Source organism: Anomalospiza imberbis, chromosome 4 (genome assembly GCF_031753505.1).
Source record: "Anomalospiza imberbis isolate Cuckoo-Finch-1a 21T00152 chromosome 4, ASM3175350v1, whole genome shotgun sequence".
Taxonomy (NCBI): Eukaryota; Metazoa; Chordata; class Aves; order Passeriformes; family Viduidae; genus Anomalospiza; species Anomalospiza imberbis.
In genome coordinates this window covers 10461964-10483879 of record NC_089684.1, presented here as the reverse complement: position 1 = coordinate 10483879, position 21916 = coordinate 10461964, and the positions used below count along the sequence as shown (strand labels likewise).

General features: G+C 36.2%; 1 protein-coding gene across 4 annotated transcripts in view; it reads left to right on the top strand.

Annotated features, from left to right (window-relative positions):
• The window catches only part of GALNTL6 (polypeptide N-acetylgalactosaminyltransferase like 6), a 909332-nt gene that overhangs the window by 649208 nt on the left and 238208 nt on the right, over nucleotides 1–21916 (top strand). For all 4 annotated transcript variants that reach the window (XM_068187107.1, XM_068187105.1, XM_068187106.1 and 1 more), the window contains exon 3: nucleotides 9118–9256. In XM_068187107.1, coding sequence (XP_068043208.1) covers nucleotides 9118–9256 — 139 coding nt within the window. The remainder of the gene's footprint in view (nucleotides 1–9117; nucleotides 9257–21916) is intronic.

Genomic DNA, 21916 nt, shown 5'->3' with positions numbered 1-21916 from the left:
GTATATTTATATATTTGTTGTTGCTGGTTTTTTGTGGGTGTTCATGGTTTGTTTTGTTTCAGAACTTTTTGTAGGGGTCCTACAGGTTAAATCCAAATTTACTGGGAGTTGTGACAGATACACGTAATGGAATAATGCTTCATGTACAAGAGTGACTACGTTGTTGTACACTGTTGACTCACACTCATTTTTCACAGGTTATTCCATCTTCTTCATGTGGCAGCCACAAAGCCAGCCTCTGGAGCTAGTTTAGGTTGAATTCATGAAAAAAAAAAAAGATTCCATATTAAGAAATTTGTTCCATGGAATATCCTATTTTTTTTCCCTGTGATAGTATATGGTAAATAGCACATAGTAATAATATGTTTTATAATGAAGAAAAATAGAGGAGTGAGGATTACTCTTATGTTAATTACAGCTGTTTCGACCCTATCATTTTGTATTTCTGGGTTTTCTGAAAGACTACCTGTGTAACTGTAATTTTGCCTTCATTTTGTGGATCTGTTTGGTTCCTGTATCTAACCCTGTTATGGACGCTTTGATTTGAGCTTTTTCATGATATCAGCTTGACCATACACATTCATTAGATTAGACTTTCTGGTATTAGAGACTATTAGAATGCCATTCTTGAGGCATTTTGTATTAATTAATTAATTTAAGTACAGGAACAAACATCTCACCATTATTAGTAGATTTTTTTCCAGGTCATGTTCCATAGTAGATACTTTTTATCCTAGCAGGTCCTTCAGTTACTAACTGAATATGTGAAGCCTTTTTTATGGTTGAATTCTGTTTCTCACATGCTTGCTCATTCAGTGTTTGGCTCTGATTAATGGTCTACAGCCAGTCTAATGTTAAATGAAAAAAAAAACCATTCTAGTGGCTGTGGCATTTGGTGATAAGTAGTTAGACTAAATAGAAGATGTACTGTGCGTCCCTTGGCTACAGAGTTATGATTAGATTCAGCTCAGCCTGCAGAATACTACTGAGGATATTGCTTCTCTGCTGCAGTGATAGAGCAGCCCAAATCAAAACAGCATGTGTTGCTGCTTATCTTGCATTGTACACTGTGGCATTCCAAACACACTGGACAAACCAAATAGTACAGTCTGTTTTTTTTCTTTTATTTTTGCTAGCTTTATTAAAGTGGAAATGAGGGGTTAGAATGAGTCTTTGCACCCAGCAAGCCATTGTAGTACTTGCAGCAAGTTTTAAAAGCTGCATCTTTTAAGAAAAATTCTATTGCTTATTTTTGTGAAATATTTATTCCAGCCTTTGGACAGCTGACTTTTCAGGGTTCATATGCAGTCATTCTTCTGCTAAAATAAAACAATCCCACTGGTTTACCTCATGATATATTTTAAAGTAATCACTTCCCTCATACACATACACACTGTATTTTTACTCTGCGATGTCCATGTTGGAAATTAGAGGCTGCATTTTTAATGTTTCAAATGAATGAAAAAGGGGAGGGATAATTTACTCTAATACTCCATAAAGCACAGGCTGTAAGATTTAGAAATTAATTAATTAAAAATGACTAATTGAAAAAAATGCACATATTTAAGATAAACCACAGTTTCTTGTTGCTGTATCAATCATTTCATATTGGTTATTTGAAAGATACAGAGTTGGATTTTTCTAATGATTACCTGTATAATGCCCTTTTCCGGCTGGGACACCACTGCCAACAGTAAAGTCCAGGTTGCATTTTAAAGTGACATCTAGTAAAATGACTAGATACCTGCAAGAATTAATCTCAAGAACACTGAGCTAATTTTTTCTTCATGCAAATTAATTAACTCAGCAAACAATATTTTTTTACAGATAAACAGGTAACATAAAAGAGCTAATTCCTAAAGGTATGACAATAATAATTTTTCAATCCACTTTGTCAAAGCAACAGCTAGGCCATCTGATTTTTCTCCATGCCTGAGCCAAAGCCTGCCTTACTCTTGGGAACTGTGGAGTCCTGTGAGGCAACAAGCCCCAGGTGAAGTTTCCAGAGCTTTGTGCTGTGACCTGGGGCTTTTGACACTCTGCCAGATGTTGCTGTTGCTTGCTCCACTTGGTACACTCATTCAATCTTCGGCTCACTGCCACTACTGCTCCTCATTTTTGTGCTGCTCAGCCTGACCCACTGTCATTTTGTATCATTTTCTCTTGTTTCCTCTTCAAAACAAATGCACATGAAATGCTAGCATGTCCTTGATGTATACAGAATATTGGTAATCAGCTTCTCCTACTTCATGAAGTCTTAAAAAAAATATTGTCCCATTTTTTTCCTTGCTGTCTGACACAGAAGTTATGATCTTAAATTAACGTGAAGAGTTGGCGTAGACCTTTTAAGTCTGTGGAAATCTGGAAATTATATTTAATATAGATACAAAGCTGTAATTTACTCTTTTTTTCCCACTTGGATGTTCATTTTTAAAAAAATGCTTTTCAAACATCTGTAAAATAAGTGTATTTGAGAGGTACCTATTTATGCCTCTCATTTCATCTCCTGAAAATGCTCTTCCTTTTCCTACTTCCTACCCAGCCTGGGTTGAGGGATGGCTGCTATAAGTAGGGATTTAATTTTGTGTTTGTAACAGGTTCCTTTAATTTTTATCTCCTGTGAATGATAAGCAAACAATACTCCAAAGATCCAACTACAGTACAATTTGAACGTACTCTTCTAAATGTTTTTAAGGAGTGTGTTCTTCTCTGTTGGTTTTTTGTTTGGTTGATTGAAGGCTTTTTTGGATTTTTGTTCTTGTCGTTTGATTGTTCAGTGTTTAGTTCTGGATGTGAGCAGGCAGTCAAATGACAAAATTCAAAGTTATATGGTTTTTCTCCCTTTTTCTGTCCTTTTTATGCTATTTGTATAAAGCTACTCCTGAAGAGAGAAACAATTCAGTTCATATTTCGCCTGCCAACATCACATTACTGTAGCAGCAATCCAGAGAGGCCAAAGCCTCATACTTGCTCCTGATAACATCTCCATACCACTTACCAAGGACAACATGATCCTTGGAAAAGAAAACCTGTATGTACTACTGTCATCTGAACATAGGTAAAATAGTAGGGACTTAAATGCTTTCTAACAGAAAACTGAGTGAATTTTTGATTGTTTTCTCTAATAGTTTGATATTTAAACTGTAATAAATAAATTTTATTTTATGTTTATAAAGAAATAATTTATTCTTGCTTGAAAATTTATTGCTCAGGATTACCTTGACAAGGTTTTTTCATAAATAAGATTCGATTACTTCTGTAATGCTAAGAAAAAGCCTTTTATATTGCCTCAGACCTTGACAGAGTTATGTAATAAATAATTAGAAGTGTTGTAAATCTTACTGTAGTGCCTTTTTAAGCTGCTACAAGGTAGTGATAAAATATTTTTTAAAAGGTACTTTTGATCCTATTTCCATTGATGTAAAATCCATTAAATTCCTTTCCCTATAATATAAATTAGGGTAATGAAATTGTAAAACTGAGTGAAATGCTCTGAGAAGTTTAGGAAAAGTAGAATAAACTTGAGGTAAATATACTGCAGTTTCTGATGCGTATTTTATGGACTCCCAGGGAACCTATAGTCACTTCTCCTCCTATTTCTCGTAGCATTCATAAAAATTTAAGTTTGGAATCCACCTTAATAGATGACCAGAGTTGTATCAATCATCTTTCTGAGGCATGTTATCATTTCTTGCGTGCCTATACTTGTTCCCTGGATTGCCTGTTCCATTGTTTTACTACTCATACAGTTAGAAAAAATATTCCTTACTTTCAGTCTGAAAAGCCATTTTATATACATGTAAATATACACCTACAAATTTTTTGCAAGCTGGGTAGTTCCATTTGATATGAAGGGAATTATTTCAATGAGAAATGCAGTTTTAATTTTCTGTCTCCATAACAAATTGTCAAAGATCATTCATGCATTTATTAAATTAAAATTTTCATCCATTTTATTGGAAATTAACATAAATGTTCAAAAACACAAAAGGCATTTGCTCAAAACAAGCAATTTTTTTTCTAATATGAAAGGAGAAGGTCATTTCTGCACCCTGCCCTCCTGTCTGCAAGGAAAAGGAAAAATAAGGAATACAATTATTTTGTTAGTACTGAAGTGGAAATTCACTTCCAAAAAAACAGAATGTGCTGGCAGTTTCAGTTGCTAATCTGTTTTACTTACCTAAATAATAAGAAGTTGATCTCTGCAGTGAAAGATGGGAGACTTGTATGCAACTGTGCACTAGGAAAATTTCAGAAATTATGTAAAAGATACCACAAATTGCTTTAAACAGGGTTTTTTGCCCTCTGACTTGGCCAGTTGCCATATCAGGGATCAAAAAGTTTTTTTAATGAAAATTTATGTGTCAAAATGATGTACAATCTCTGACTCAAATACTTTTATTCTGTCGATCTTTATTCTGCTGATCTTTATTTCCCATATTACGTCTCAGACTCTTTCTTTGAGGCTGACGTGTGACTGCATTCATTTGGAATTTGTGTTTCTCTGTCTACCTTTGCTAAGAAATGCAGTCACTCTCTCCTCATGGGACTTCAGTTCTATATTGAAAGATTGCTCTAGGACAAGATTAAACATCTGTTCTCACTGTGAAAACTTCCATGAGAGAGGATGAGCTTGGAGTTTAAGTGATGAGCACAGCTGAACTGTGGTAGATTCTCAGTGGAATATTTAGAGGTAATTCCTAATTTATATTTGAAAGAATGGCAGAATTAACTTATCCAAAATAATAAAATGCACTACAAACAAGAAGACTTAATTATTTGTAGGTTTACATATTAAAATAAAATCCTTGTATGTACTAAATCATTTAGCACATGGAGAATTAGTATTCCCTACTACTGATTTAGGGTTAAAGGATGCTTGAAGGCTTGAATTAAAGGCTGTGCTTAAATACTTATGTGAATTACAGTCTTGACTTGGTATGGCTGTGTAGTCATGCCTGAGTAAATTAATAGCAGTGAGTATAAACAGTAAATAATTCAGATTTCTACACAGCTCTTCCCCACAGACACTGAATGGCTTATGTTCTTTATCCACTTGGTTTCCTCTGTTAAGATGTCAAGCAGTTGCTGAGCTTCTTAAACTTATATGGCAAAGCCAATCTTTTTTACCATGCCTGCTGAATTATAAATAATGTTCATCTGAATTATAAAAACAAAACCCCAAAAGAAAACCCAAAAGACCCTGAAATGAGAACCTGTTGCCACTTGATTTGTTGTTTATAGTTTTAAGCAAGGTCCCCTATCTATTGTGTATGGAAGTAGTGCAGAACTCCTGTTGCATTTTCAAACTGATTTACAGTTGATCTATTTTGCCAATAATATCCCTGTTTTCTTCAAAATTATAGTACTTGGCAACTATCCCAATGTGGCTGATCCAGAGCCATTATTCTGCAATTAGATTTTTGTACTGAGGATACAGAATGTTTTTTTATTTTCTTGTTTCACCTTCATCGTCTTCCCTTTGAGCCATCTGTTGAACAAGAGGGCTTATTCTCCTCCTGCTCTATCTGCATTATATATAAGCAGAAGATGCCTAACTGAGGTGTCCTTGAACTATCAGTTATCACAAGTTGTAAAGCATAGAACTGAAAATTTTTAGGGCTAGGTATACAGTGTATGGTTTCCTAGGAGACTGTAACATCCCTGAGTAGAGCTAAAAAAGCCTTATAGAGTATCTAATACTTGGCCAAGCCAGTACTTTATCTTGATGCCTTCAATATCTTACTTTATCTGTTTTTTTATGTGAATACCTATGGAGAAGCATTTTAAAATGCTGTATTAGAAAGAACCCTAAAAATAGCACAGTACTAAGCAATGTAGAGATGTTGACTCCAAAACTGTCATAGTGCCTTAAGAGGAAAACCTAGTATATTTTCATGCTTCCTTACATTGATTACTGAGTTAAAAATCAGACTAATAATTCTGTAATCACAAAGGTAAGACGGCACTGTATGAATTAAACATTGCTGTGAGGCTTTCCATGCAGTGGAGCATTTTGATGGGATTTTTGGGCCCAGCTTGAGTCTGTGTGTCATTCTTGTGCTATTGGGTTTCTCCCTTCCTTGACAAATCAAAATCCTGAACTAAAACTTCTGATTGTCCTTAGTTTATGAGGTTATTTTTACTTTGCAATTGTAAACCAGCCTCAGAGACTTAGTATCAAGTCTTAGTGCTGGGTTGGTTTTATCCATTACATTTGGATAAATCCCCTTTTAGATGTAAAGAGGCAAAAAAATTCACCATTGGGTTTTTTACTCCCAGGTCCTACAGTACTTAATAGCCTTGTTGCACTTTCTGTATTGCTGTTTTGCCTTCAGGCAGAAGAGACACTATAAGAGGGCTTATCTGTCTATCAGTATATTTAAAGTAGTCTTCTGTAGCCAGTAATTATACTTTAAATTATACACAGTCAGGGTCCTTTTCACCAGAATTTTACTCTTCTTGAATTGTGAAATTTCCCCTTTTTATCCTGGCGTATAGGTCCACCTCCAAACCACTGTGCAATGATAGAAATTACTGTCAGACATCTAGGAAGGTGCATCAGTGACAGGAGAGTTTTCTGTGTTTATGATATTTTTGTAATGCTGAGAAGGCTTATACATGGCACTTTTCTCCTTCAAGCCTAATGATTGCCCAAAACTTGTACTGAATTTTTTTAATGCTTCTCTACTGAGCTCTCTTATTTCTCTCCTTCCAAGGTTATTCATAAGGAATGGACTCTTTTTACCAAAGCTCTTTTAGAGGAATTAGCGAACTGCTTCCAGCTGGATCTGATAGATGGCTCCGCTGGCTAATGATCCCTAGTTAACCAGGAGGAACTGCAGGGTGAGAGAGCAAGCAAACAAAAAGCTGGGAGAAATAGTCATGACATTCAAAAAAGTGCATAAGCTTCTGTTTATGCTATATATGAGTATTTTAATAAAGTGTTAGGAAAGAGTCATGCTTCACAGCTTCTAGTGCACCTCATGGCTGCGCTCTACTGCGTAAGTGCAAAAGCAATTTGGGTAAATACTAACACACCATGATAGGGGAGGTGTTCTGCCCATTCCTGAGTTATTCTAGATAACAACCATGACGTCTATAATTTTGGCTTATACACAGTGATATGGCTTCTTATTGATGGAGAAGAATGGAAAACTGTTTTAAAAATGCTTGTCTTCAATTTCACTGGCAAGGGACATTGTGAAGAAAACTCTTAGCATAAATATTCATTTCCTGAAGAGCCAAGTGGACTCATGTAAGAAAAGCAAAGCAAGAATCCACCTCTCTTCACACAGGGTGAATTGTTGGAATATACAGGAAATTTTATGGTTAAAAAAATATTTGCAGTAGTATTTTTTAATCATATAGGTAATTTATTTCAGAATGTTCACAATATTAGTAACTACATGGATAAAATTCTTAACAATAGCCAGTTAAAATATTTACTTCTGGTCTATGTAGAATATATGCTGAAAGAGAGGGGCTAAAATTTCTGTCTTAGGTTGAATGACATGAGCTTAGAGTTACTTTATTATGAATCATATTTGATACAATTGTACCGCTGAATTTGGAGTAGTACTTTGACTTATTAGCTGCTTTTTTTATAATCATATTTCCTTCCCATTATTAGTATGAAATCATAAATATTCACATAGAAACTTAGTCTCAGATTTTATATTATGTTAGTCTGTTGCATGCATTTGGGGATAAAATAGACAAAATACCTGTTAGTAATGCAATAGCATAAACAGAAAGGGTTTCATTATAGGAATTAATTTCCCCCCCTTGTAAGTGACATTGTTCTAATTAAGAATTTAAATCGTAAATATATGCACAAATTTTGGAATGAAGAAATTAAAATTTTAGCTGAAAAAAGGCTAAAATTGAGTCACTACAGCACCTTTAATTGCATAGTCTTTGTTTTTTAATGTCTTGTACAGTGCAAAAGAGGGAACTAACAGAGCCTTATGGGCTTTAGGAATGCCACTGGATGTTTCTCTCATCTTCTGGTTGCTTTCTTCTTTATCCACTCCTGTAGATGCTCTTGATTAACTGAGGATCACATGCCCTTGATCACTTACTGAATGCAGCTGATTAATTTCCCTATAAGAGCCCAGGTAAAAGGAGGTACTTTCTTAAGAGGGTGCCTGGTGGTAGAAGGACAGAGAGGTTATAATCTGCTCAATGAGATGTAAGAGAAAGAATATGTTCTTGCGAACCTGCGTAGACTTGAAGGGTTTTAAAACTCTGAAGAGTACATCCTCTGCAAAAAAGGGAAGAATAAAAGTAGTTGAGAAGAATTGAAGGCTTTTATTTTCTGATTTTCTTTGAAGTGCTTTTATTTGCTCTCTGCTCTCTTACTGGAAGAGGTAGAGGTATAGTAGCCTCAGGTAGGTACTAAGCAAGCCAAGTGACTAATGATGAGAACTAACTTGGGAATAAAAAGCTGGAATAAAAAGTCTGTGCTTTTTCTAGGGAACAAGCAGATAATTTCTTTGGGGAAGCACAAAGTGACCAGTTTCTGAAACCAACTCCGTGGTGCTGTGGCATTAGAAACACTGAGTACATCTGTCTTGTCCCTAGGAGTGCAAGGGTGTTCAGGGAGCCTAGGGCAAAATATCTGGTTTCCTCATTGTTCCTTCTGGAAGGAGGAACCCTAAACTTCAGTGCTGAAATTGCATTCTGAAAACATGAGTGGGTGTGAGGGGTGCTGTAACGTAAAGTAACTCAGTAACCAGGTTCCTCATAGTGACTGAAATGCAGATTGCTGGAACTGATCCATTTGTTCATAATTTTGCTATGGAAAAGAAAGGTCTCAGCTTCATTTACAACTGAAGTTTTTCTATATAGAATGGCTTTAACCTGATTGTGTGTCTGGATAGAGGAAAGTTAGATGAATTGGGTGACTTCAGAGGGGCTTTTGAATCTTGTTACTTGTACATACTTTCTGGTTTTGTATTGAAAATAACAGCTATTGCTAATGACATTGCAAGAGATTTCTTTGAGTGTTCCAGGCACAGTGTACTAATTGAAGTTCAGTGTAACTTCTTTTTGTCTTTGTAGTACATTTTTTGCTGTCAGTTTGAGGTGAATAATTGTTTTGTTTTGTTATAGGGAAAGGTGAACATGGGAAACCATACCCTCTTACAGAGGAAGACCATGATGATTCTGCTTATAGGGAAAATGGCTTCAACATATTTGTTAGCAACAACATAGCACTGGAACGGTCCCTGCCAGACATCCGACATCCTAAGTATGTAAACTGTTTCCTGAACTATTTAATTTTAAGATTTAATCTTTGTATATCTCTAGATAAGTTGTTTTCCAGGAAGGTAAAACATAAACAGTCAACAAAAAGCCATCATTTCATTTTATAGGAAGTGGAAAATTTACCACTGTTGTTAAATCATTTGCTCTGTCTTTTAAAGTGACTTCTCATCTGATTAAGAATATAACACATTAAGAATATAAAAGGCCTCTTTTCATTACAGAATGATTTTTATTAAATTTTGTGTATAGTGAATTGGACTAAAAAGCATTCACATAGCTTCTCCTGTTCTCTAATTTGGTTAATAGCTGCAGATCTTTGGGCTGGGGAGCAGAGTGACAACTTGTATATAGATTTTGGCTGTGATTACAGAGTGTTTCTACTGTTTTGTTGCATAAGAAGTTAATGCAATAGCTGCCGAGTGCTGATACATCAGCTGATTTATGCTGCGTAGAATTGTGTAAAAACAGAATATGCATGATGAACAGGCAGAATTTGGGGGCACTGGATGATGGTATTGTTCCCTAAAACATTAATATTAACACAGAGAAATGGGATGAAGGTTATTCTGTAAAATAACCAGGACCACTGACATAAGAATCGTCATACAGCAAACCTAACTTGCTTTTCATGTTGTTTAATTTGTGGCTTCTTTATACAAAGAGTAGGACTTCCTATCTGTGACAGGAAAAGGAGTACTATTGCCATTGTAGGCTCCAGGCTCTTGTCCTCTGGAGTCATTCTGAACCTGAGCTCTGAAAAGGGAGTGGATTTGATTTGTGTCCCTAGCTGGTATTTTCCTGCTCTTTTAATTGGATTTTATGCACACAGTGTATGGAGGAAAGGTGAGACAAAACTAATTGTCCCCATGACTATGTTTCTATTTTCCTGCAGATACAATTCTCTTATACAAAGATTCATATTAAGATATCATCCCACTTCTTAACTTATTTTGATATGAAAAGTTGTCAGAGACCAGAGCTGAACTTCAGAGCTTGACAGAAGTGCAGGGAGAAGAGAAACATCATGGCAACTAACATGTTTTTATGTCAAATGTGCAACTGTCTTTTCCACAGAACTAATAGTATATGAATATTTGCATAGTAAAAGTTTAAAAAAAGAAATCCACAGCAGATGAATTAACCTTTTTTTAGAGATGTTTCTAATTTAATTTTAATTGTTAACTGCCTCATTTAATTGTTGCATTGTTTTGAGAAAAAAACCTGTTTCTCTCTTAATTTGTAAACGATGCATTAGGATTGTTTGCATAGGATTAAGTAAAAAGAAATATATTTTTATAACAAGCTGTATGATTTATATATATTCTTTACTTTGTGCTTTGAAAAATTAGCTGAAATTATATAATGAGTGCTTCCAAGAAGTTTGAGTTCAAATGTACAGCTGTATAACATTGAAGCTGTGGTAGATTGCATTTTTGGTATAATAAATGTGTTCATGAAGCAACCTCTGTTAGTAAGACTGCAGAGGATAATGACTAGACACAAAAGGAAGCTGTCAGATTTGTCATCCCTTTGTGCTTTTGTAAATTGGTCTTCTGGCAACTTCTTTCTCACCTGCTGCTGTCCTCACAGTCCCTGACATTTCCGTGCACGTCCCCAGAAGCGATGTGTTGTCAGAAGTGACGTATTAGGAAGGAGTCAGTGCCACACCAGACTGTCTCTGCCCTCTTTCCCCCAGCACAGATATTTTTCTGACTTGTACCTAAGTGTCTCATTTGGGAAGCTTGTATCCTTAGGTGCCTGCATTGTTTCCATGTTCCAGTTCAGCCAGCTTCCTGTGGCATTCAGTGAAATCTCCTATGGTGGGTGTTAGTAGTGTCCTGACTGAACTGACTTGAGTCATGGCCTTCTAATCTTCCTTATGTTAAACACACATAATACAAGTAGCCCATTAGTTAATTGACTGTATTGCTTACCATCTAAAGATAAAGAGAAAAAATGTTCTTGTGCTATAATTGCCTACTAAGTAGTGTGTCAATTAAGGTGACAAAGCTGGACTCAATACTTCTAGTGGCTATACCTTGAAGCAAGTGTATTTCTTGAAATTCCAAGAGACACAGGAGTCTGACAATACTTTCTGACCTATTGTTAGAAACAAGCACACCTCTGGGCTGCTGTGTACTAGGTACTAGGCCAGTCTCAAACTGCACTTCACTTTTGGAAATGTCTCCTCTTTTCAGAAGTGTGTATGAAATGTGAAGTAATTCTCATGTCATTGTGCTGGTTTTGGCTGGGGTAGAGTTAATTTTCTGTATGAATTTGTGTGTCAGCTGTGCTAGAGGCTGGGGCTAAACCATGGCATTAATAGAGTTGCTTTCAGACAAACTATTGGAAAATTATGTAATTTCTGTCTGAGAAAAAGGTTCTCTTCAGTAACATTATAGTAGATAAATCAGGTGTGGTATAGCAGGCAGGTCTAATTTGGCCAACTTTTGAACATTATAAAGGGTTTGGCTTTGTGGAGCTTCTTACTGCTTTGAGGCCTTTAGCTATCATCTTATGCAAATTTATGGGAGATGCTACTATTATAAACTTTGAGTTTTGATCCTCTGTCTCTATTTAGTGTATGCCATTTGCACAGGGAAAATGGTTATCTTCTGCTGAAGATGTATTTCCTGAAAATACTGTCTATGATATATTTTATAGAACCAAATAGAATGGTTTTATTGCCATTAATAGACAAAATCCACAAAATTAGTCTTCAAATGCTACAAAACTAAGTGGTAAATCCTGTAATTTGAATAAAAACTTACTTAAATCAAAACAGCAGCTGAAGTAGTTTCTCCATTCTTCTAAAATAACTTCAAAAATATTATATTCCAAAGTCAAACCAAAGAAATTTGAAGAACCACTTCCAAGTGTTTGGTTTTCTGGGAAGTACGCAAAGACAGCAGAAAAATCTTGTTCTTTTTAATACAAATAAACTTTGTTTTTCTGAGTTTCTTTGGAATTTGGGCTCAGGATTTGCAAATAACACCTTCTGCAGGGGAATGGGTAGAACTAAACAGATGCTTAGAAGATTGAGCTCTGAGAAAATCAAGTTTTCAAATCTGTTTAATAATAGTCTTTTGTTTTTCCTGTGATATTTAAAATACTTCAGCATGATGTTATGATTGATTCTTCTTTCCTTTTTAAGACAGCAAAATATGTGTGCTGTAAAAAAAAAATCTGTACTGAAATGAAACAGTTAACTTCTATTTTAAGGCTGACTTGAGCTTTCCTGCATCTTTAATATGTTTTTATTGCATCCTACTAATATCTCCCATGCTTTTTTTCTGTCTCTCATAGCTGTGCTCAAAGAATATTTTTTCCATTTCTGAGTAGTTTTTGATGTCTTTTTTCTGTTCCACTCTTGTGTGAAAGCCTTGGCACAGTGGATGCCAAGCTACATTAGCTAATTTTCTGTTCTCTGCCCACAATCACCCGTGTCTTTAAGTTTAAACAAAGAAACAATCAAACTAAACAACATCTTTTTTTTTTTTTCCCTAATTCTAAATAACAATCTGAAAGAGGCTTATCACCTCAGTTTATTTGGTTTCAGGACTGATTTAGTGAAAATAAGAGTTCTGGTCAGCCAAAGTAAAAGGGAACATTGAGTTTTGGGTAGTATTGAGAGAAAGCAAGGGAATTAATATTTAGGGGTTAGAAATTCTGTACCAATATATGAAATATTTCAAAACCCACAAGAAAAGTGTTTTCATTCATTTCTGTTTTTACCTGCTTTGTTCCACTTTGTGTGGTCTAGAATACAACAAACCTGCTAATGCTAGGGAAAAAGTTGGCAGTATTATTTTCTATTGTAGAAAGCGAAATGCTACTTATTCTAATACTGAATGTACCAGTTGAAATGAATTCTTATCTTCTCCACATTATCAAATATTCTGCTATTCATGCCAGCTTTGTTCAAACAAACAAAACTGAATCTGACTTGCATTTTGAATAGCATACTAATAATGACTTTAATGAGACTTGGGGGAAGGATTGCAATCATCTAGTCTGATCAGTGAATATAATTTTTTTTTTACCTATCCTGTTTCAGGCTCCTAAGTCTTTTTATGCTAGACAATCCATTTTTAAGCTTTTCCTTATTGACTCAAGGAATTCAAGTTAGTCCCTGATACCAATAAATTTGCAGGCTTTATAATTTTTTTTTACATGTTTATGTATCTTAATTTCAACAGAAGGTCTCATTTTATCTAAAATTTGTAGATTAATTGTTGATAACCATTTCCTGGAGTGCATCAAGCACAGCGTTACAAGCCAGGCAAGGGAGAGGATTGTCCTGCTCTGTGCTGGTGCCGCCTCACCTTGAGTCCTGTGTACAGTTTTGGGCACCCCAATGTAAGAGTGATAAAAAAGCTATTGGAGAGCATCCAGAGGAGTATCATGAAGATGAAGGATGTACAGGTGAAGCTGTATGAGGTGTGGCTGAGGTCACTTGGTCTCTTCAGCCTGGAGGAGAGAAAGTGGAGCCCTCACTGCAGTCTGCCTCGTGAGGGAAAGAAGGGCAGGCACTGATCTCTCTTTTGTGGTTGCCAATGACAGGACCCTAAGGAATGACATGAAGCTGCATCAAGGGAGGTTTAGGTTGGATATTAGATCAAAGGTGTTTTTTTACTCAAAGGGTGATCAGACACTGGATCGGGCTCCCCAGGAAAGTGGTCACAGCACCAAGCCTGGCAGAGTTCAAGAAATGTTTGGAAAGTGCTCTAAGACAAATGGTGTGATTCTTGGAGTTGTCTTGTGCAGGGCCTTGATTATCTTTGTGAATCCCTTCCAGCTCAAGCTATTCTATGAGTTTATGTCTTGGGTAGTCTTAGATGTGCAAATCTTCCCTGGCTTTCCTGAGTAATCTATTACAAGAAATCTCATCCTTTTAAGGTTTCTTTGGGCACAGATAGATTCATTTGGTAATGAAATTCTTAGCATTCTTGTTGTACATTAAAAATGTCCAACATGATTCTTGTCATGCCTGGTTTTTAGCTTGTATGAGCTGGAGTCAGTGTTTCCAATCCTTTTCTTGTCTGCTGGTCTTGCTGTTGATGTGTGAAGCTCTGGCCCTTCACTGTCACTCCCAACAATATTCTTTTTTAGAAGTCTGAACTGTGCTCATTTTTTTAGGCATTAAAATTTTCACAACCCTCAGAAGAAATGCATTTTCACAATCAAAGAAATAAGAGTGTTTAGCTAAGGGCTGGTTACATCTTTTGTGTCTTGAACAGTACTGAGGTTTTATTTGTTTCTAATAACAAAACCAAATTTCATTCCATGGGTTCTGCATAACTGAAACTCTCCTTTTCAGTAGCAGAAGCTGAGACAGTGCCTGAATGGTTCTCTCTCAAAACATTTAAATGCAGTGTGGTTGCTCTCCATTGTATTTTTAAAAGAGGCTAAAATTAATATGTAATGGGATTTCTCTGGGCAGTGTGTTTTTTGATTGGCTCCATTTTTGTGTTTCTTTAGAGTAGTTGCAGAGTTAACAGAGTTGGAGTTGCTCTTAATCTCTATGTTTTAGTATGCTTTGCAAAAATTCTAGTATTACTAAGCTCTTGGGAAAGGGATATAGTTAGATACATAGGCAGGCAGTAGTACCTAACTGAATACCTTAAAAAAGTAATTATTGCATTGTATTTAGTTACTTTCTTTTTTATAAATACAGTGCATTTGTCACAATCTAGCTCATGTATATTGTCTCTAAAACTAAAATGTAAAAGTTTGTCTTTAATCCAGTGCTCCAAGATAAATTCCAGTTAATTCCCTCTGCAGTCTATCGTCTTAAAGAGAGGCTTGGTTTGTCCTGCCTTGCAAAAAAAAAAAAAAAAAAAAAAAAATTAGACTAAGCCATTTAAGTATGCTGAACTTACAAATATTTAATAAGTCTTATGGAAGTAATTGGTTATTTCTATTGCTCTTCCTACCATATGATCAAAAATTCAACAGAAAAAACAAAGACTGAAAAACAAGGCTTTTTCTAGTTCTCATTCATTTTGGAGAATCAGAAATGTCTTCAGACACACCTACACATTGCATTGCTTCATACTGCTGATTACTAGTATTAGCTTAATTTATCTGGCCACAGAGAAACCTGTTTAAACTCAAGGCGTGGTTTTAGTGTGTAGTGGAAAAGCTAGAGATTGTTACTGTGCTTTTCAAACTGTTTTGTGTAGTTGCTGAAAAATGTAGTGAAAGTGGAAAGTCATGTGGTCCCAAACAGGATAGGCAGTGTCCCCATTTCCAAGCCTGACCGGATTGTTCTCTGCAATTGCTTCAGGGCATCCCATTTGAAGTGCAGCTCCTCAAAACAGGATCAGGAATATTTTATACCCAAGAAAACCTATGGCTTTCTGTCTCTGTCATGCCTGCTGTCACTTTCTCTGCATGATATGTATTGATAGGAAGAAATAACATGGAATAATTCCCAAGTGCTTTCTGGGTGCTTGTGTGTCTTTTATTTTTTAGGGCAGCAACAGCAAAAATATGGCTGAAGATGGATGATTCCTCTTCTCTCCTCTTATTGAGAAATAGGCTGCAGTGTTAAATAGGCCAGTGGGGAGAGTCCAAGCCTGATGGGACTGTTTCTGTTCACTGAAAATTATTTGATAAAAGAAATAATCTGTTTGTACACGTGGAGAAAAGTAGTTCTTGTGTATTTAGATGCCTTGCATGTTAGACTCCAGTAAATCCTCCCACACTGCTGAGAAAATAGCAAGCTGCAGTAAACATAACTGTGAAATCTAAACTTAATGGGGACAGGAATTCTGAAGAATATTTACCCTCCAGCTTGTTCTGTACATCTGGGATAGCCAAGTCTATTAGCATTTGGCAATGGTTAAAGCTTGAACTTTTAACTGTCAAATAATACAATAGTAAAATTGGAAAGTACATCCAGCTTTGTGGATGTACTTATTTCCACACAAATAAGATTTGTGTGGAATGTGGGATATTCTGGGGTTTTTATCTTTGAGGTTTGAAAGTGATGATATATGTTGTTAATATAGTAGTTTTATGAAGAGCCTCAGTATACCTTGCCTCAGTAAGGTTGTACATTCTAAGCAGTACATTCTCAATGGCAACACAATTAGCTGTTGCACCTCATGTAATAAGGACAGCAGATGTGCAGCAGTGCTGGAATGGAAAAACAACTTCTGTTTTGCCTGGTTTGATTATGAGTAAGCTTCTTGAGCTCCAATTTTCTGAAGGCTGTGCTGGCCACAGGATGTGGTAGTAGGCATGAGTATTTACTGATCTTGTTGGCACATGTGGTCCATGAGGCCCAGCAGCTTTTTCACAGTATTTGCTCCCTTGTTTATCAGCTGTGATTTCAGTATTACCAACACTGGTCAGATCTAGTACTATCTTGCCCATCATCTCTTCTACTGTGTACAGGTGCTGGTGTTGAGAGGTGTAAGCCTGACCATACATTGCAGTGAAAAAGAGAGGTGAAGTGATGTAGGTAGATCACAGAAAGAGTGTATTTGAAAATTAAGTATTTTATGCTTAAGCAAACTGGACATAGTAAGTCCTTGGGCCTGAGGGGATGTACCCATGAATGCTGAGGGAACTGATGTCTGTTTGAGTCTCCTCTCAATGGTCTTTGAATGATCACAGCAGTTGAGAGAAGTACCTGAGGACTGATGCAAAACTAGGAGTGGCTGAGCTTTTAGAGGGCTCCTAGAAGCCTATGGGGTGCCTTTGGAATATAAGGGAATATAAGTGGTAATAAGATAACTAGGACTTCTGGAATGGATGTTTAAAGGGTAATTGAATGTCACAGGTTGGTTTTTTCCTGAAGTAGTGTGCTTTAAAATGCACTTTGAAGTGACGAAAACCTGAATTCTAATCCTGTTTCTTCTTCAGCCATGAAAATGACCTTAGACTGAAACTAGAGGCTTTTTATTGATGGTCTTTTTATTGATGGTCTTTTTATTGAGGTCTGCCTTACTTGTGAGAGACAATCAGATAAGTATGCAGGGTTGAATGAATGAATTTTAACTAGATTTTTTTTAAGAGATCAGAGAAATAGCAGTGTTTTGAGGGTGTTTGCTTGTGTATGTATTAAATAAATTGGTCTGATGTTATTTTTAAATTCATAGGTCACAAAGTGCAAGGTTTAAGCTAAAATATAATTAGAGTACTAGGATGCCTTCTTATGTGCACTTGGTAATAAGGAACTTTGAGATAGTATGAAATGACTACATGTATTATTTCCCAAGCCTCCTAGATTTAATACATATGGCTGAGTAGATAAGTTTCTTGAACATATTAATGATTATTTTTAATTTATTACATCTTTCCATACGTGATGATGATTTTATGAGTCACTGTAAAACAAAATGAGTTTTGTAAAACAAAACTTTGTAGATAATGTGCTTTATGTCAATATAATTTATCTGACTCTTAGGCTCTTCCCTTGGTTAGAGGAACTTTTTGGTTTGAAGGACAAAGCAAGGCAAATTCAGACTTCGATTTCTTCAGAGACAGAGAGTGCTACTGAAGAAACTGTACCTGACAGGCTAAAATGAGGCAATTTGACATAAAGTAACAAGCACCTAATTGAGCTCCATCATTTCTGATGAATTCCATGCTGAGGGAAGTCTACATAGAGCACAGGACTTTGCCTCCTTAGTTCCCAAGACATGCTGATAATGCATTTAATAGCAATTTCACAAACAATTTCTACTATGCAATTTTTCTTCTTTTTCATTAAAGTCCTACTAATGTTTTGGAGAATGTTTATTTGTTCTAGTAAAGTGTTGTGACATTTATTGAAGCCCATACCCAGTAATGCCTGCTTGCTTCCCAGCTGTGAGTCTCTGTGAAAATAAAGATTACTTTCCCTGCCATCAACTCACACCCAAGCTAATTTTACAGCCTTGTCAAATAGCAGGAGAAATTACTAGTTATCTCTACTTAATCAGGCTCAGCTGACAAGACTAGATTGGAACAGAAACATGGTGTGACTGAAGCTTGTTGCTGTAAATTGAATACTTTGACATGCTAGGACAATTACTATGTAAATTTCACTGGGAAATGTTTTGTTCTGGAGGCTTATAGAGGTCTTGTCAGTACCTGGGGGCCCAGTGGGTGCTCTAGTTTCTTTTAATAAAGGCAAAGAAAAGGTCAGATCTGAAAAAGTAGCTTAGTTAAGAGAGTGAGAGCTGACAAAGCCAGTGAGGGCAAAAAAAGGTTGAAAATCTCTTTCTGTTTTGCTTTAACTTTCTCTGGCACTTCCTATAAGAGGAGAAAATTAGAGGTGGGCTACTTTTATGATCCAGAAAGTGCAGTAGTAGGCTTCTGACTTGTTTCCTAAATCCAGCAAGGGCATGTCTGTGAGACACTTAACTTCTCCTATGCTATTATCTATCGGGGCAATTGTCAAGGTGGTTGATGTGTTTGGAAGGCACAGAGCCTGGTAACTGACCACAGCACTGCTCAGTGTGCATAAAACATTGTGACATGTCTACAGGCTCAAGCAAATTGCTGCTTTTTATGAATCAGCTTTGGCTGTCAAGTGGCTGAAATGGTGCCAGCACTGCTCTCCTTTCTCATCATTTTAGAAGTCTGTATTCTTTCATTTTGTCTGCTACAGAGGCAGGATATTTCTGCATGTTTCTGTTAACTGTGAAGCTGTAAAGAAGGGATGATTTGGAAGTTCTGCATCTTTTCTTAAGCTCATGTGATGAGGACATTTCCCCCTGCTCCAAATATAAAGTCTTCAGTGAATAAAACAGAACTCTTCTTATTCCATGAAGTAAAAAAAATGTTGTTATTTGTGTCCAGTATAGTAGGCTAACCTACAAAATGAAATCATAAGTCTTAGGATTCTTAGTAGTGAATAAGAAAGTGTAATTTTAACTCCTTTTCACTACTGTTTTTGTGAATAGTCATCCTTTCAGGTTGTATTTTAAAGGTGCCTACTGCAGATAGCTTCATGATGTTTCTGGGACAGTTTTTTTTTTCTTCCTCAGGTTAATATTTCAGAAATAGAGAAACCTCTTGCTATTTTCTTAACCTTCTAAAAGTCTCCCTGCAACTTTGAAGACAACTCTAAAATCGTTTTGTTCAGAAACTTGCTTTTGATTCTTGTTTCAACCCCGCAGAAGAATTCTGTATCTCAAAGGAAAAATCAAGTCAATATTGAGTGTTTTAAAGTGACTTAAAGAGTGTGTCTGTGTGATGTTTCTATGAATAAGCCTTGAACTTCTGAAGCCAAGGGCCCAGCTCCAAAATCACACTGTAGGAACAGCATGCAAAGCTGGTGAAAAGTTCTAATTTGTCAAGTTTTGTCAAGTTTCTAATTTGTGTGAGTTGATGGCAGGGAAAGTAATCTTTATTTTCACAGTGTGTATCTAAGTGTGTATTTAATTTTTTTTGCTATAAAAATTATTTCCAAATAAATTCTACCTTATTAAAAAAAAAAAAAAAGTAATTGGGTTTCCAAAATACTAATGAATTACAAAATTCAATCATACATATGATTAGTGTTAATTATGTTTCTAATAAAAGGGAGAGAGGAATGAGATTCTTCGGACAGAGATTGATTTTCAAAGCAGTAAGTACAACTTCATAGTGTGGAAGCAGCTTGTGGACTGGTAGGTCGGGCCTCTGTTTGTAAAAATCTCATCCAGAAGTCACTGAGGGACTAATTTAACGATGTAGGGCTATTCTTTGATAGGAAATACCAGATATTGGGTTCTGAAATGCCGTGGAAAGAGAGACTAAACTGATCAAGGATAGCAATATTTGAAAGCATAATTCAAGGTTGATAACTTTTGATTCATTATAATCTTGAAAATGATATTGTATCTAACTCATCAGCATATTTATAATTTGATGCCAGGTTTTGTTTGTTTTGTTTTTGTTTTTTTTGTTTTTTTACACAGGTGTTGGCATTTATAAACTATTTTTGGCAAAGTCTACATTGTTAGTAATATTTAATATTTCTGAGTATTTGCTCAGGGACAATTCATAATGCCCCTTGCATGTCCTCTTCTAAACTCTCATTGCTCTGAATGGTAATGTCATAACTTCAGTAAGAAAATACGGGTGTGAGCTACTTAACTAGCAGGATGACTTTTGCTTATCATGGTAATTTTCTTGCTGAGTATCTACCAAGACACTTCAGGCATAACACAGAAGTTATTCTGAGACTTAAGACTTCAGTAAATAAGCTTGAAGAAATGTATTATTTATGCCAAGAAATTTTTTCAACCTTGGGTACTGAACCTATTATTCAGCATTGTTCCATGAACAAGTGCTAGTGTGGTGCACTAAAATATGTTATGTTTAAAGACAATAAAAGAGGCATCTTTAGGAAAACTTCTGTGGGACATTACTAAGGCCAGTCTGTAGTATTCTGTTAACATTATGCAGAAAGGGCTTCTGCTGAGTAGGAGCCCTTTTCTAGTTTCAATTGTGAGGTTCTTCAGCCCCCTGAATAGTATTCCTGCCGTGAGTCCTAGATAGATACTGTTGCTTCTTCATCCCCTTATCCTCTCCTAACTTGTTGATTCAGGCATTTGGATACTGCCCCCTAGAAATAAATGACCTTGCTTTCAAAGAGTTTAAAATAATATCTTTTGGTGCCAGCCATTTATTTGTTTGGAAAAGTACAACCAAAAAGTGAGTAGTTACTTGACTGAACTCTTTCTGAAGAGTTTTGCATTTCTAAGTGTCTAGGATGAGTGCATTGTGTAAAAATATGAAAATTTAAACTATACACTTTATTTAAATTAAAAAAGAGTTCACCTAGAGACCACAATGGGCATCCTCTTCCCAGTTTCCCTGTATGACAGGACCAGCATGCAGAAGCAAATTATTTTGGTTTAATAGTTAACTTGCTGTATGATGAGCTAGTTTTTTTGCCTTGTTTTGTGTGGTCAGATGTGTCACCGTGGAACTCGGCAATAAAATGGATTCCCAGTCCTCAATAAGGAAAGTATTGGTAAGGGATTCCATAAGATGATCAGTATTACAGGCAGCATAGTACTAAACACTGGAGGCCACTGCCTTTTACAGCTCTTAAGAGGAGAGCTGGCAAGTTACTTGCATATGATGAGACTGTGTGGTGAAAGGACAAGAGAGATAACATGCCCGTGCGTTGCTAGATTCCAGTCTTGGCTGTGAAATGGGCAAGCTGTTTAAATTCACCAGCCTAGTCTGGCAGTCTGTAGAGCTAGGAACAATCCCAAATTCATCCTCTGGAGAAGACTGGAGGCCTGGGTCTATTCAGAAAGGATGAGCCACAGGATGTGCAGATGTTTACTGCTACATTGCACTGGGTGCTGATGGTGCAGCATGGCGCGTGCCTAGAGATACAAGCATAAGTGTGGGCTAAGCTGACTGATCGGGATTTCTTGGAATAATTTGTGGAAGACAGCATCATGCCTTGAGCACTTAAACCTCCAGTTCTGTAAATGATCGCTTACCAGCCACTAATGAGAAAGACTGCATTAGTCTCCTAGCTAGCTGAACAAGGTAAGCTGAGGAAGATATAGTGTGAGGTTTCTGAGCAAAGTGAATGAGTGGTGCCTTAAACACTAAACATTAAAAATATTGCTGGTGGACTGAGCTGGTTATCTGAAGAAACACAAGTATGGAGGTAAGGATAAAAGTGAGGAAAAAT